The 16,770-nt window shown below is 47.5% G+C and overlaps 1 protein-coding gene across 12 annotated transcripts in view; it reads right to left on the reverse strand.

Annotated features, from left to right (window-relative positions):
- The window catches only part of PLEKHA7 (pleckstrin homology domain containing A7), a 228,757-nt gene that overhangs the window by 38,255 nt on the left and 173,732 nt on the right, over window positions 1-16,770 (reverse strand). For all 12 annotated transcript variants that reach the window (XR_003514710.1, XM_027563388.1, XM_027563389.1 and 9 more), the window contains 3 exons: window positions 12,384-12,851; window positions 1,398-1,920; window positions 585-671 (listed from right to left, as the gene is read on the reverse strand). Coding sequence is in view for 11 of the 12 variants with exons in the window: in XM_027563388.1 (XP_027419189.1) it covers window positions 585-671; window positions 1,398-1,920; window positions 12,384-12,851 (1,078 nt within the window). In the remaining variant the exon portion in view is untranslated. The remainder of the gene's footprint in view (window positions 1-584; window positions 672-1,397; window positions 1,921-12,383; window positions 12,852-16,770) is intronic.

The raw sequence follows: 16,770 nt of genomic DNA on the forward strand, positions 1-16,770 counted from the left end.
AGCTCCTCCAGCTGCGGGTGTGCAAGACACATCGTGAGGAAGTGAGCCACCGCGGGAGCACGACGCTATCATTACTCTTCACCCTGCTGCCGGGACAGCACTGATGCGACACCGCTAAGTAATTATGGCACTAATTCTGTCATTAGGACAAATAAAGGCACCGGCAGAAAGGGAGATGCAGGAAGTAGTGTGTATCAGGAAACAGCCACCAGCAGTGCAGCCTCACCCACACTTGAACTTTGAAGACAGGGAACTCATCAAAGCAAACGCAGGGAAGAAAGGAGAGATGCCAACAGGGGGGGAAAGGCAGGTGGCTGGAGAACGCTGCCCCAAAAAGAAGACACACCACATCCTCCTCCATTCCACATTCTCTTCCACTTTCCCCAAGTTCTCCTGCCGACCTCGGGAGGACCAGTCCCGGCGAGACGGGCCTGGGCAGCTCATTTGACTTCTCTGAGCCTCAGTTCCTCATCTCTAAAATACAGATTGCCTCTGACTGGCTTCTGGGAGAACCCTGACGAGATGAGCCCTTCACAGGCTGGATCAGTTCAGTCACCCGGACCCAGAAAGGAGGCACTGCTTACCGATTTTCCGTGTAAACTGGGAGCACTGACAGTGTGGGTCATGTAACCCATGGAGGGCATGGAGCGTCGGTCCACATGAGAGGAGTTCTGCAGGAGAGGAGACCAGACATCACACAGAGAGCCAGGCAAGGCAGCGGGGCCGGGGCAGAGCGTCTGCCACTCACCACCGGGGCAGCCGAGCCCAGGGCAGGGCCCCTCTCTCAGCCTGACTCTTCACCAGTCTAATGCAGACACACATCTTCTGCACCGGGTTACGAAAATGCCTAACTGTGACAGACTCTTGGAAGTTCAACCTTAAATCGGGTTCTTATAAATAACTGAACTGGCTGAACACAGACATCTTTCCTTGCCTTCCAAGCTGCAAGAAAGTAGAGTTTGAGTTGTATGACCCTGTGCAAGTAACTTCACCCCTTAAGACCCAAGGGTTCTCATATGTGAAATGGGCACACAGGGATCTCCTGCTTTCCAAAAATTTGTTATATGCCACTTTGATTTTACAAAAGACCTACCTTTAGTACCTGTTTTTTGATAACTGAAATCCAAAGGAGATTTTCGCTTTTACAGAAAAAGGTAATTGCTTCTTTGCTTTAGGCCATCTTGGCTTACCAAAGGTTTCACAGGAATGCTCTACCTGCAGAGAGCAGGGACTCCTGAGAAAACAGCAGCCGCCTCACAGGGCTGGTCCCAGTGCTGCAGTACAGAACCGCAGAAGTGTTACCTAGCATTACCCTGGTTCATTCTCTTCAAACCACGTTCTCTCCAGCGCCCTAAGGCTGCCCACCCGGCAGCTTGGCAGGGCCTCCAGAGTCTCACCTTGGTGGTGGGGCCCCATGCCTTCCTGGGAGAACCCCCCAGCGAGATGTCTACGCTCATCCTCTGGTCCGGTGGCTTCACAGTGACCCTCTCTGCTGGCGTGTGGGGCCGCCGGGGTGGGAAGGCCCTCGGGGGTCCCGGGGGAGGGAGGTCCGAGGGAGACGGAGGCACGGAGATGGAGCGGGGCACCTCTAACATGCTCCTGCTCCGGCCCTGCTCGGCGAACTCCGGGGAGCCGGCGCAGATGGGGGCCGTGGGGCTGCCGTGCCGGAACTGCTGGCGCTGCTGCCACTCGTAGAGCTGCCACACGGTGCCGTCCCGGTGCGCCCGGCGCTCCTCGCTCGACATCTTCAGGTGGCTGGCTCGGTCCTGCGCGTACTTGTAGTCGCTCGGTAGGTTGCGGGGAGGGGGCGAAGAGCCCCCCGAGGGGTGGCGGCTGCTCCTCGGAAGGGTCTGGTAGTTTTCTGGGAAGGACAGGTGCTGGCTGGGGCCCTGGCGAGGGAGGGTCTGCTCCGGGGGTAGGCTGATGGGAAAGGAGAGGACAGGTCAGGGGACCTGCAAGGGGTCTGCAGGGCTGCCGGAAACGCAGCGGGGCAACGCCACAGAGTCGGGCCCTGAGGGAGCCCTGCCAGAACCCCAAAGAACAATCAACACAGACGGCTGGCACTTCACTCACTTCCTTCCCTGAGCAGAGCGCTCCTAAACCACGTTCTCCATCAACCCTGCAGTGTCAACCCCCACCACCAGGCTGACTTGGCCACCCCACTTCCGGTGCAGCACAATTAACCTGCCTGTCTCCCTCTCTCTCTCTTTTCTCTCTCTCTCTCTCACCATCACTTAGCTCTTGCCACAGGTGTGCTTATCTTTAGGAAACGCCTCTGTTTCATCCAGTCACCAAGATGCTCCCAGCACCAAGTTCTGGAGCTTCTTAAAGGAAGTGGCTGGCATCCATTCCTTCCTTTCCCCACTATTCTAGTCCAGATACTGATTAATTACTGCCTCCCAGACAACTTGGCTCAGTTGGTAAAGAATCTGCCTGCCATGCAGGAGACCACAGTTCAATTCCTGGGTCAGGAAGATCCCCTGGAGAAGGGATAGGCTACCCACTCCAGTATTTTTGGACTTCCCTGGTGGCTCACCTGGTAAAGAATCTGCCTGCAATGCAGGAGACCTGGGTTTGATCCCTGGGTTGGGAAGATCCCGTGGAGAAAGGAAAGGCTACTCACTCTAGTATTCTGGCCTGGAGAATCCCATGGACTGTATATAGTCTATGAGGTCGCAAAGAGTCGGACATGAATGAGTGACTTTCACTTCTCAGACAACTTGGAGACCTTTCTATCTAGTCTCCCTGTTATACACAGTCAGCTGCTTGGATCCAATCACTCCTGTGCTCCAAAACCATCAAGAGTTCCCTGCTGCTTATGAAGCAAATTCTAAACCCCTTCTCCTGATACTCATGGCTCTTTAGCACCTGACCTCAACCCTCAGCGCCCTGCTATTTTCTCACTGCTCCTCCTAACCAGACCAAGATCAAATCAGGGCAAGTTGAGCACCAAAGACCCAACATTTAAAAAGGCACCCCCTCTCAGTTGCACCCCTGTCTCACCCTGACCTTGTCCGGCCTCCTACATACTTGGGCAACTTGAATCCACTGTCTGTGTGACCCTAGGCAACTTACCTGACTGCTCTGCCCCAGTTTCCTCACCTACAAGGTGAGGAAGGAACTACTTGCCTCCTAAGGCTGAGCTGAAGAATGAATGAGACAGAGACTGCAGGCTCCATGAGATGCAGACAGTACTGTCACCCAGGGGTGAGCCCTTCCAGCTTTTCTCTCCTTATTCTCATGGTACTGTTCTTCTTTTCCTTACTTGAGTGGGCTCACCTTGCCTACTGCCAACTTTCACTCATTCTTCAGGACACACGCCTCTCCCACGGAGGCCTTCTGCAACGCCGCAGACCTTGGGGTTCCTGCCCTGCTCTGCCCTAGTTACTGTACGGTCTGTAGCTTTCCCAAGGTCCTGCACTGATGTAACCTTTTCCTGCTTGTAAGCTGTCTCTTCCCCAGCCAAGCCGTAAATCCCTGGGGGGCAGGAACTGTGTCTCATTCTGTGGTGCAGTCCATGGTCTGAGAAAGTCCTGACGCATACCCAGCCCTTCAACAGATACTCCAGCACACAAAAGCTGGGTAGGATCATGAAAACCACTACCTACCAGCCATCTTATTTTCTAAAAGAAAAATTCAGCAAGGGGCCAAGGAGAGGGTTTTATTAAGCCTTGAATTTATTAAGCCGGTCTGAGAGGCAGCATGATGTAAAAAGGACAGGTTTTCAGAATTAGGCCCAGGTTTGAATCCTGACTCTGCCTTTATCAATTTTATAACAAATCTTTATATTGTGCTTACCAGGTGCCAGACCTTGTCCTAAGCCAGTGCTACTCACAGCACAATCCAGCAGCCTCAACACCACTTGGGAATTTGTGAGACATGCAGGTTATCAGGCCCCACCCAAAATCAGAAACCTGGGGCTGAGGCCCGGCCATCTGTGTTTTTAACAAGCCCTCCAGGGGCTCATGTTGGAGAAGTGCTGTTCTGTTTTTAAAGTCACTGCATCACTTCCTACCTACAGGACCTTAGGTTAGTATCTTTTATGTCCTCACTCTCCTTACTGTAAAATGGGGCTCATAAGAACCATTTAATAGACTGTTGTCAGGATTAGTAGTAGTTGCCGTTCAAAAATGGTGACTTTCGGGACTTCCCTGATGGTCCTGTGCCTAAGACTCAGTTTCCAATGCAGGGGGTGCAAATTTTGATCCCTTGTTGGGGAAGTAAGATCCCACATGGCCCATGGTGAAACCAGAAAAATAAAATGGTGACTTTATTCTCTTTTTATTGTTACCTTTGCAATTTGTTGTTGTTTAGTTGCTAAGTTGTGTCTGACTCTTGCAGCCCCCTGGACTGCAGCCCACCAGGCTCCTCTGTCCATGAGATTTTGCAGGCAAGAATACTGGAGTGGTCTGCCATTTCCTCCTCTAGGGGATCTTCCAGACCTAGGGACTGAACCCGTGTCTCCTGCCTTGGCAGGTGGATTCTTTACTACTGAGAAGACCACCTTTGCACTTAAGGAAGGTAATTTTAAGATCTCTTCAGCACAGACTCCTCGAGCATGTCTCCTTGCCACCAGGTGGCAGGTTTGCTACGGATTTCTCAGAGGGGCCTGTGTTTGAGGAAGGGGCAGTGTGGCAGCAGTGGCAGAAACCAGGCCAGGGGCTTCCCCCTGGGTGTTCATGACTGTACTAACCACCGTTTCCTCCGCCTGAAGCAAAATGCAAACTCTGCAAAGCACATCCCACCCATGCTCACCCTGTAAACCCCTTCAGTCTGGCTCTGCAACCCATTCCTCATGCCTGCCTATGACGTCCAGATGGTTAGAGCCCCTTCACCCACCCACTCACACAGGGCCGTGCCCCAAAGCCCCCAGCTCATCCTCTAGCCTATGCCCTCTGCTGATACACTGCCTGCCACCCCCTCAGTGCTGGCCAGTGGAGGGGTAACTCCAAAGACCCCCGTGTAATAGTAAGTCCTGGTGCCAGAGGCCAAACCACCACTAACAGATTGTAGAGGGAAGGACACAGTGGATAGGGTTGTAAGATGAGGTAAAGGTCCCCCGAGAGCAGAGAGGAGCACCCAGAGCAGCTGTCCTAAGAGCAGACCCATTTGCTGGATCCCAATCTCAGCCTTATCCAAAAAGAAGACTCTACACCTCCTTCCTTCTGCCATAGGCCCTCCTTGTTCCAAAAGGCATCTACCTACATATTCTGATACAGTCCCTATAAAATAGTCATATCAAAATGTGAAATCAGTTCTTATAACCAGTTACTTACGCAGCAGATGGCCCTCACCCGAGCTTCCACACCGACTGCACGGGCCTTTCATGTTTCCTCGTGGTAATGTCTGCACTCCCTGACCCTACCCCTACCCCTGCCTTTTATTATACAAGTATGCATTATTTTAAATACTAGGAAAACACGGAAGGCTAGAATTTCAAATCAACTTCATAGAATGTGGTAAGATTCTAAGGCTGTATCAGTCTGCCCTTGCAAACCACCATTCCAAAGGAGTTTAATAAAATGAAATACAATAGACACCTCCATGTACTGAAAGAACTATTAGAAACAATTCCTCGTGAGGTCTAGAGTCACGAATACAAGATCATATTACAGTTCAAATAACCCTCCTTGCCAAGTCCAACGTGCTCCAGCTAATGAGATTAGCAGAGTCTCCATCATACAGAGCATGGGTATCCCTCTTCTGTATTTTCAAACGGAGGAGCTTCCTTTATTAAGCAGCCAGATCTACTTATTACTTGACTGTAAGAGATTATAAAAACATCTTTAAGGGGGGAAAAAAGATAACTTTGATATGTGATATGCAATCCCTCCCAGATACACGTGAATAATCAAAGACTGAGTGCTTTGTTGACCTCAGAGGCTGACAGCTTTCTTCTCCAAGGGTCGTCTTCAACCCCTAGGCCCACTGAGCACTGCTTCCACTACGAGGCTGAGATTCCTCTCACTGAGTGCACAATGACCTCCAAGGCCAATGAGCTGTTTCATCCACAGACCTCATGTCTGCCCCTTAGATAAGAATGGCGCCATATCCCAGGGACAGTTCAACACCTTCCCTGGCCACCTTTACTTCCTTGCAGTTGGCTTCTCATCCTTTAGCTCCTTGCTCTGCCCCCAGCCCCCAACATGTGTAGCAGAATAACCTAGGTCTGTGGGCTGCCAGGCACATTTCACAATCACAACTTATAACTGCATATCAGCTGCACAGCTTTTGAAAGTCATTTCTTTCAAAAGGTTTATCACTGGCCACGCCTTCTTTCTGGTTCCCTTCTGCCTTGCCCTCCCAGTACTCTACCTTCTGACCTAACTTCAAAACTCTAGCTCTGTTATGAAGGTCTACCCACCTAAGGCCCTTCAAGCGGCTTGGTGAAACCAAAGGCCTCTGCTACTGAGCGCAAGACCACCAGAGACTGACGTTTCAGATTCTCCTTCCAGGTGCCCACCCCACTCAGAAAGCACCACACCTAGGAAGCAAGCTGCCGACTGGACTCCTTCCAAATGAATCCCCCCTCACCATACCCCGGTTTTCCTCCTCCGTCTCCTACTAGACTTCTTTAAGCAGTCTCTGCTTTTGCCCACTCCCTGGGGCTGGAGATCCTCAGGCTTCTGCCGTTGAAAAGTGAAAGTCACTCAGTTGTGTCTGACTCTTCATGACCCCGTAGACTGTAGCCTACCAGGCTCCTCTGTCCATGGGATTCTCTAGGTAAGAATACTGAAGTGGGTTACCATGCCCACCTCCAGGGGACCTTCTTGACCCAGGGATCAAACTTATGTCTGCCAGCATCTCCTGCATTGCAGGAGGATTTTTTACCTACTGAACCACCAAGGAAGACTCAAGTCTGCCGCTGGCCCTCTGCTACTATTTCCTCCAAGCCAGTTATTCTCAACCCTGAGCGCATGTTAGAATCACCAGGGGTATGGGATATTTTGAAAACTCCTGATGTCCAGGCTGAAACTGGGATAATCAGAATCAGATTTCCAGGCAGGGGACATGGGCCTCAGTAAATGTCAAACCTCTCTCATATACTGGTATCACCTGGAGAGACTTTAAAATAGACTGATGCCCTGACCTTGCCCCAGCCAAAGAAAGCAAAAATCTCTTGGGCAGGGCCTCAAATGACCAAATTGTGCAGCCAGAATTAAAAACCAACTACTTGAAGTGTTCAACCCTGGGTGATCTCCACTACTGCCTGGGCATCAGTTACCACCTCCATGGCAGTGACTTCCAAATCTCTCCCTAACTGAACTCACATTCCCTAGAACTATTGCTTAGTTCCACATGGGCATTCCACAGGTACACATTCCTCTTCAAGCTTATTCCCCCTCCCATGCTCGGCACCACACCTAGCTATTAACCAAGTCAAACATTAAGGTTAACCTCAACTCCACCCGTGGCCCTCCTCACCTTCCAGCCCTGGATAAATCAGTTCGCCAAGCCCTGTACCTACCCAATCTCAGCATCCATGTATCCTATCCATCCCATCCTCACAATCCTCACCATCTTCACTGCTTTCATTGAGGTCTTCCTTGCCTCCTACCCAAAATATGACCACTTCATACTTGACCGTGTTCTTTCCAGACTTTTCTCCACTTAACTATCTTCTATGTGGCCACCAGAACAAGGAGTTAACTGAATACGGTTGTCAAAGATAATACAAGGGTGGGGAAACCGGGACACTTTGGGCGGGGGGTATAAACTGAAATAACACTGTTGAAGGTCAATTTGGTAAAATCAATCAAAATCAAAATCACATATATCCTCTGACTTAGTCATTCTATTTCAAGCAATCTGTTCTCCAAGTATACCTGCACTTATTTGTAAAGACAACTGGCCATGGACATTGACTTCAGCATGGTTTGTAATAATAGCAAATGTTAACAATCAACCTAATCTTTCATCAACAGAGAAATGGTATAAAGATCACTGAAGATGAATATGATGCAATATTCTGTACCATTTCAAATTAATAATCTAAGTCTATATGTCTGATATGGAAGGTGAGCCAAGATATATTAAAATATCTGTATATTCATTGGCATATTAAGTGAAACAAAGCGAGATGAAGAACATGGATTTTTGTTTTTAACACAGTGGTTGGTGGTCAGGGAGTAGATCTAGGTTTCTGAAGTAAAATAGAAGGGCACTTATTTTTAAGTATTTACCCACTGTTATTATTTTGATTTTTTACCTTATTAGTAAATTACTGACTATTTGAGGGCCCTGCATAAAGGGAGATTTACACATCTAGCTCTGAGTTTGGTAATAAATTAGTAATGAGTACAGAGAAAACTATGGTCCAGCAGTGAATATTTATAGTTTACATTATGTAACTATGTAAAAATTGACTAATGCTCTAAATAAAAATGACAACTATATTATAAAGCTGGAATAAGAGTAAGTGTGTTTTTGGAAAGGAAAAGCAGAGAGGGGAATAAGCGCCTTAAATCGTTATTTTCTAGAGTAGACTGTCAATAGCTAACTAAAACTGAAAATCAAGAAACCAAGCAGTACAAATATCTTATTTGGAAATACAGAAACAAATACTGAAAACTACAAAAAGAAACTTGACTGTGTAGTCTCATTTTGGATGGTGGTACATCAGAATCCCCTGGGAAATTTCTTCACCATGTACATGGGTATGCTGTGTTACAACTGGGAATAGGTAAGGAGTACAGTTCAGTTCAGTCGCTCAGTCGTGTCCGACTCTTTGCGACCCCATGAATCACAGCACGCCAGGCCTCCCTGTCTATCACCAACTCCCGGAGTTCACCCAGACTCACATCCATTGAGTCAGTGATGCCATCCAGCCATCTCATCCTCTGTCATCCCCTTCTCCTCCTGCTCCCAATCCCTCCCAGCATCAGAGTCTTTTCCAATAAGTCAACTCTTTGCATGAGGTGGCCAAAGTACTGGAGTTTCAGCTTTAGCGTCAGTCCTTCCAAAGAAATCCCAGGGCTGATCTCCTTCAGAATGGACTGGTTGGATCTCCTCGCAGTCCAAGGGACTCTCAAGAGTCTTCTCCAACACCACAGTTCAAAAGCATCAATTCTTCAGCGCTCAGCCTTCTTCACAGTCCAACTCTCACATCCATACATGACCACAGGAAAAACCATAGCCTTGACTAGACGGACCTTTGTTGGCAAAGTAATGTCTCTGCTTTTGAATATGCTATCTAGGTTGGTCATAACTTTCCTTCCAAGGAGTAAGCATCTTTAATTTCATGGCTGCAGTCACCATCTGCAGTGATTTTGGAGCCCAAAAATTAAGTCTGACACTGTTTCAAATGTTTCCCCATCTATTTTCCATGAAGTGATGGGACCAGATGCCATGATCTTCATTTTCTGAATGTTGAGCTTTAAGCCAACTTTTCCACTCTCCTCTTTCACTTTCATCAAGAGGCTTTTTAGTTCCTCTTCACTCTCTGCCATAAGGGTGGTGTCATCTGCATATCTGAGGTTATTGATATTTCTCCTGGCAATCTTGATTCCAGCTTGTGTTTCTACCAGTCCAGCATTTCTCATGATGTACTCTGCATATAAGTTAAATAAGCAGGGTGACAATATACAGCCTTGACGTACTCCTTTTCCTATTTGGAACCAGTCTGTTGTTCCATGTCCAGTTCTAACTGTTGCTTCCTGACCTGCATACAGATTTCTCAAGAGGCAGGTCAGGTGGTCTGGTATTCCCATCTTTTTCAGAATTTTCCACAGTTTATTGTGATCCATACAGTCAAAGGCTTTGGCATAGTCAATAAAGCAGAAATACATGTTTTTCTGGATCTCTCTTGCTTTTTCCAGCAGATGTTGGCAATTTGATCTCTGGTTCCTCTGCCTTTTCTAAAACCAGCTTGAACATCAGGAAGTTCATGGTTCATGTATTGCTGAAGCCTGGCTTGGAGAATTTTGAGCATTATTTTACTAGTGTGTGAGATGAGTGCAATTGTGCAATAGTTTGAGCATTCTTTGGCATTGCCTTTCTTTGGGATTGGAATGAAAACTGACCTTTTCCAGTCCTGTGGCCACTGCTGAGTTTTCCAAATTTGCTGGCATATTGAGTGTAGCACGTTCACAGCATCATCTTTCAGGATTTGAAAGAGCTACCTAACCTCAAAATTACGTAATTAGATTAGATTAAATTAGATTACCTAGTCTTGAAATTCTCCCCAGCTATCCTGATTCCTCTTCCCTGACAATACCCTTCAAACCACTGTCCTAAATATTAAAAGCTATCATGCCACACTCCATTTTAAGTCCATCAGTGGCTTTCACCAGCCTTCAAGATTAAATCCAGACTCTTCATTCAGGCTTATCAGCGCCAAATCCATGCCCCTCCTCTCTGCTTCTACTTCTGATTTCTCTTGCTTTTACCTGCCCTAGTCAGCCCCATACTGATTTCAGTTTCTAAGAGATGTTATGTATAAGAGGAAACAGCTAACTTACCATGAGTAGCTTCTGTCTGACACACCATTTCCTCTGTTGGATCTCACTTCTGTTGTAACACAACGTGCTGGGATACCACCTATGCACTCAGGGCTCCCCATCAACATGTCCAACCAGATGCCAAACCTCCACACCACAATCCACATCCACCTGCCTCCCAGACGTCTGGCCCACTGGAGATCTAATAGGTTCTCAAATTTAAACGTCTAAAATGGAAATCCTGATTTGCCCCCTGAAACTTGTTCCTAAGACTTGCCCATCTCAGCAACCACTCAGAACAAATTTTGTTCAATTCAAAATTTGAGGGATCATCCTTGTTCCTCCCTTTCTCTTATTCTGCACATCCAATTCATGGACAGGCTTTTCTGTCTCAACCTTCAAAATGTACCTCAAATTTATTTATTTCTGTTTCCACCTTCACCAGGCTATCACCATACTGGACTACTGCAACAGCCTGTTCCCTAGGCTCTGATCTACTTTGTGAATCAGATCATACCATTTACCTGTTCACAACCTTCCAGCAGCTCCCCCTATTGCTCTTTCAAATAAAATCCAAATTCCTTACCTTGGAGTAGCAGAACCTGCATGATACAACCCCTGCTAGTTTCCAATCTCACTCAGCAACAAAGTCACTCAGAACTACCTCCTAGGGGGTCTACCAAGCCTGGCACCAAGAACAGCAGCTTTCCCCTTACGTGTCCTAGGGCAGTAGCTGTTTTCAATAAGACACAAAATCTGATCAAACAGAACTGACACCTGGTCTGTGTCAGGAGGGAACTGGACAGTGTCCTCATCTGACCCACAACAAGGTCTACCAACTGCTCAGGGAGTTTCCATTGTGAGTTCTTCACCATTTAACCCCACAACAGACCACCTGGATCAGATTACAGACTTTTTGCTGCTGCTAAGTCGCTTCAGTTGTGTCTGACTCTGTGCGACCCCATAGATGGCAGCCCACCAGGCTCCCCCGTCCCTGGGATTCTCCAGGCAAGAACACTGGAGTGGGTTGCCATTTCCTTCTCCAATGCATGAAAGTGAAAAGTGAAAGTGAAGTCGCTCGGTCGTGTCCGACTCTAGTGACCCCATGGACTGCAGCCTACCAGGCTCCTCCGTCCATGGGATTTTCGAGGCAAGAGTACTGGAGTGGGGTGCCATTGCTTTCTCCACAGACTTTCTGAACGGACCACAACTTTGCTGTCTTGTCTCCAGTCCAAGGCTTGTTTTAGAAGCCTTAGGATGGTGACAGGGACCTGCTGTCTTCACAGTTTAGACAGCACACAGTGGCTTCTAAGGACACTGGGAAAGCTGAGTGACCCTGAATGCTACACGTTCAGAAACGTGTCCTAACGAATCTAAAATTATAAAATACAGACAGCGCTTTGCAAATAGCAAGCAATGTCTTCCCTCTAAATAATTAAAACCACTTCTTGAAGAAATGGGTATAATAAAGCCGAATGTCAACAGTGCCTGAGCACTTCCCTATGCCTGGAATTAAAAAGGGATCTCTATTTACTCTTAATTGCTACAACTATATCCCAGATGCAGAGAAGTAGCGAAGTAAGAGGAGAAGACCAATTACTATCTATAAGCTGACAGTCTCAAGGCATGCTCCCTGGGGCATGGGGAACCCCCACTCTGTATATAATCTCGAGTGAGCTTGGCAGGCTCATGGACAGACTCTGAACTCTGTGTTTGCCACTAATCTTTGTGCCACAGGCAAGTTCCCTACTCCTCCAAGCCCCAGTTTCTGTTTATAAATTGAGGCTCTTACCTTTCCTTGCAAGGTTGTTGCAGGGATTTATGAAGATAATGGGATAAAGAGTTTAAGGCCAGCCTGTACCCAGCCTGTGCTAGGGAAGTGATAGCTACTGTTACAACGTCATTACGCTCACTAGCAGCAGTGATCCTGAAGCTGTTACTGACCTCCTGCCGTCCCCTTTCTGGGCCTTTGCCCACTGCTCCACTTGGGCCAGGCTACTCTTCCTCTGGCTGTGCTTCTCTGGGTTGGTCCTGGAAGGGAAGGCCCGCTGGTACCCAGCAGTCCCATTCTGCTCTCCCGGGCCAGACGTGACGGGCAGCACTCCGTTCCTCTCCGCCCGCTGGGGCTGAGCCTGCTGGCCTCTTGGGCCGCTGGGTAAATCCACGAACAAGGCATCCTCTTCGACTTGTGAGTATGGGGACCTGGCCTTGTTCCTGTCCCGCTTGCCCTCCAGTGGGTCCCTGGAGCGGTACCGGTCTTCCTCCTGCTCCCGCCTCTCGAATCCAAAAGAATCCTCGTGGCTGCGGTGAGGACAATCCCTCGCATGTCCGGGTCCCACACGGCCACACTCTCGACAGGACTCTGTGTGGTTGGCCTGGGGGACCGCCTGCCGCTCCACCTTCTCCGTGTCCCTGCAATGACAACAGCATGTTCAGTCCAGCCCAGACTGGAACCCCTAGCCAAGACTTGCCAAAGAACACACTTTACACTCCAATTACCTCCAGGCCTTTGCATGGGCTCTTCCCTCTGCTTGGAGCCCCTTTCGTGCCTACTCCCTTATGCTGCTGGCCTAACTTCTACTCCTCTGGGATCTGGCTTAAATGTCACCTCCTCCAGGAAGCCACCCTACACACAGTCCCAGTCTAGATCAGGATCTTAGCTGACTGCACTGTCAAACTAATCACACTGGACTATAACTGCGTGTTTACTCAACTAGTGCCCAAGTAGACTACGAGTTTCTTCAGGCCTGAGGCCCAGCTGGCCAGTCATCATATGCCCAGAACTTCCACATAATGATGGTACAGAATAGCAGCTCTATAAACTACTGAACAAATAAATGGCCTGTCTGTCTGGGGCAGGTTAGCTTGGATAGAAAGTTCCTGAGTCCAGGGTCTCCCCCGCTGGCATCTAGCATAGCCCAAAATACAATGAGCAGCATAATTAACAGTCATCCAAGATGTTGAGTGAAGAGTCAGCACGGCAATCTCTCGATATGACCACTTAGCTATCTTGTCAAGGAACTGCTCAAACAGGAATGTAAGAACATGGACATAACAATTTTCTGAAGCATCATTAGTCAGATTTCAGAGATAAGGAAACTGAGGCACAGAAAAGATAAATGATTTGCCCAAGACCATCCTGCTGGGAAAAAGAGGCACCAGGGCTTAATTCCAGGCAGAATGCAGAGTCCAAGGACTGGGGCCACCACTCTCTACAGCCTCTCCATCTGTTTGTCTATGATCTGACACACATGCAGACCTGGAAACTATAGAGAAGGGGGTAGCGGTGACAGGTGAGGATGTGCGCTGAGGCTAAAGAGCTTCCAGGGCATAGAGAAGAGAGCCTCTTTCATGGCCCATCTCCCACTGGAAGCTGCCTCTCTCCCTACTCCTTGAGTCCAAGTTGTATCTGCATCCTCATTACTTGGTACTGGGGACACAGCAGCAGCTCCATATGCTTAGCAGAATTTAGACTGAGGAGGCAGGGGAACACACTCCAGCCTAGCTCAAAAGGACCAGAAAAATTACCATGGACCCTTGGAGAGGCAGCCAGTTGACTTATACTCCTTGGTAAAAAGGTCCTGGCCTTGACGTCCATCATTTCTTGAAATGGCCAAGGCTGAGGGTTCAACAGAAGAATGAACATCAGAGGTGCTGCTGCATTTACATCTCAATGGCCAGACCTCAGGTGTCCTTGCAACAACCTCAGAGCTTCAACTACCAATAATCAGCACAGATTCAAGGCAGAATCCATCCAGTCAGGGAGCTGGTTAAAATGTCAATATAAAGTGAAAATACCACCCCTAACACAGGTCTACTTCTTCATGTGTGCTGGCCTGTCAGCCTTAACACAGGTATGGAAGCTGAGAAAAGCAATCTCATATCTCATGTCTGTGCACTACTCCTGTGTGCCGTGTGTGCTCAGTCATGTTTGATGTTCTGTGACCCCATGGACTGTAGACCACCAGGCTCCTCTGTCCATGGAATTTTCCAGGCAAGAATACTGGAGTGGGTTGCTATTTCCACCCCAGATGATCTTCCCAACCCAAAGATTGAACCCACATCTCCTACAATTGGTAGGCAGATTCTTTAACACTGCACCACTTGGGAAGCCCATGTACTCATTACTTTTCCATGAAAGCCCAAAGCTTTTGGGGGGAAAAAAAAGCTTCTTTGGACTTCCTCTATCCATCACTGGGAGACATCTTTCCCCATCTCCCACCCCTTCTGCTAACACAGTTTGAATTTCACTTGGGGATCATCCTATCCCACTCTCAGTACCTGTAGTTTAGGTCCTGCTGACTCTACCGGTCCCTTTCAACCTGAGGCTCCAAGTCTCAGTGACTGGCTCACAGGCTGACAGGTCACCCAATCCAGGCCATTCAGAGCTAGTTCTGGGACTTTGGTTGGAGCTGGTCTTGAGCTGCTGCAACTACATAGGAAACAGCTGTCTGAGAATGAGGCTTCCCAGGTGGTGCTAGTGGTAAAGCGTGCCTGCCAATGCAGGAGATGTAAGAGACATGAGTTCGATCCCTGGATCAGGAAGATCCTGGTGGAAGAGCGCATGGCAAGCCACTCCAGTATTCTTGCCTGGAGAATCCCACAAACAGAGGAGCCTGGAAGGCTACAGTCCACAGGGAAGCAGAGTCAGACACAACCGAAGCGACTTAGGCACACACACACATCTGAGAATGAAAGCAGATGGAGAGAAATAGAATCTTAAAGACTTGTCCTGAACTCCTAGATTTAGCCATACCTAAACCAGATATCGGAGAAGGCAATGGCACCCCACTCCAGTACTCTTGCCTGGAAAATCCCATAGATGGAGGAGCCTGGTAGGCTGCAGTCCATGGGGTCGCAAAGAGTCAGACACGACTGAGTGACTTCACTTTCACTTTTCACTTTCATGCATTGGAGAAGGAAATGGCAACCCACTCCAGTGTTCTTGCCTGGAGAATCCCAGGGACGGCAGAGCCTGGTGGGCTGCCGTCTATGGGGTCGCACAGAGTCGGACACGACTGAAGCGACTTAGCAGCAGCAGCAGCAAACCAGATATATCCTTGGACTTTTTGGTTGTACATTAATAAATGTTTCTCACTTAAGCTAGTCTGAGTTTGGGCTCTGTTACTCACAGTAGAAGGAGTCCTATTACATCATTTTATATTGACATATTTAGATGGTGACTTTTAAGAACCTTTCCATTCCTAAAGTATGGTGGGTCTATAACCTCTAGTAGAAGAAACACGTGAAATATTCAAGGGCCCACACTTTTAAGAAAAAGTAATTTTTTTCTTTTTTGGCTGTGCCATGTGGCTTTGTGGGATCTTAGTTCCCTGACCAAGGATTGAACCCGAGCCTTGAGCAGTAAAGCATGGAGTCCTATCCTTTGGACAGCCAGGGAATTTTCAGAAAAAGTAATTCTTACTGGAAGTTTTTAAAGGGACAACTCTGTTCTACAAAGTACACTTCATAAATTTTAACTTTCTCTTTCTTTTCACACCTTGTCATAAAAGTGAAAGAAATATGCTTTCACTGTGAAAGTGAAACACTGCAAACAAATATGCAGTGAAACAAATATGCACTGAAATGGAAGACACTGATTGAAGGGAAAAGAGGGTTTCTTCAACTGACAGACGAATGCATAAAGATGTAGTACACATACACAATGCAATATTACTCAGCCATTAAAAAGAATGAAATAATGCCATTTGCAATAACATGGATGGACCTAGAGATAATCATACAAGTGAAGTAATTCAAAAAGAGAAAGATGAACACCACATGATATCACTTACATGTGGAATCTAAAATATGACACAAATGAATCTGTCTATGAAACAGACCCACAGACACAGAACAGATTTACGGTTGTGGGGGTGGGGAGTGGCAGGAGGGAAGGGTGTGATGGATTGGGAGTTTGGGATTAACAGATGCAAACTATTACACTATTACATATAGAATGGATAAACAATGAGGTCCTACTGAATAGCATAGGGAATTATATACAGAAACCTCTGATAAACCATAATTGAAAAGATTATGAAAAAGAATATGTATATATATGTGTGTGTATATATATGCATGTATATATATGTGTGTGTGTGTATACATATATAAAACTGAATAACTTTCCTATACAGCAGAAATTAACACATTGTAAATCAACTATTTCAATAAAATAAATTTTAAATTAAAAAGGAGAGGATTTCTTCAACTTCAGAACCCAGGGGTTATGGATACAATATCTTAGCCCAACCAACTGTAATGAGGATTTTTCTTTCAACCTCCATGTCTTTACTGAGAACCTATACATTCCCACTGAGGCGAGCAC

The sequence above is a fragment of the Bos indicus x Bos taurus genome, chromosome 15 (assembly GCF_003369695.1).
Source record: "Bos indicus x Bos taurus breed Angus x Brahman F1 hybrid chromosome 15, Bos_hybrid_MaternalHap_v2.0, whole genome shotgun sequence".
NCBI lineage: Eukaryota > Metazoa > Chordata > Mammalia > Artiodactyla > Bovidae > Bos > Bos indicus x Bos taurus.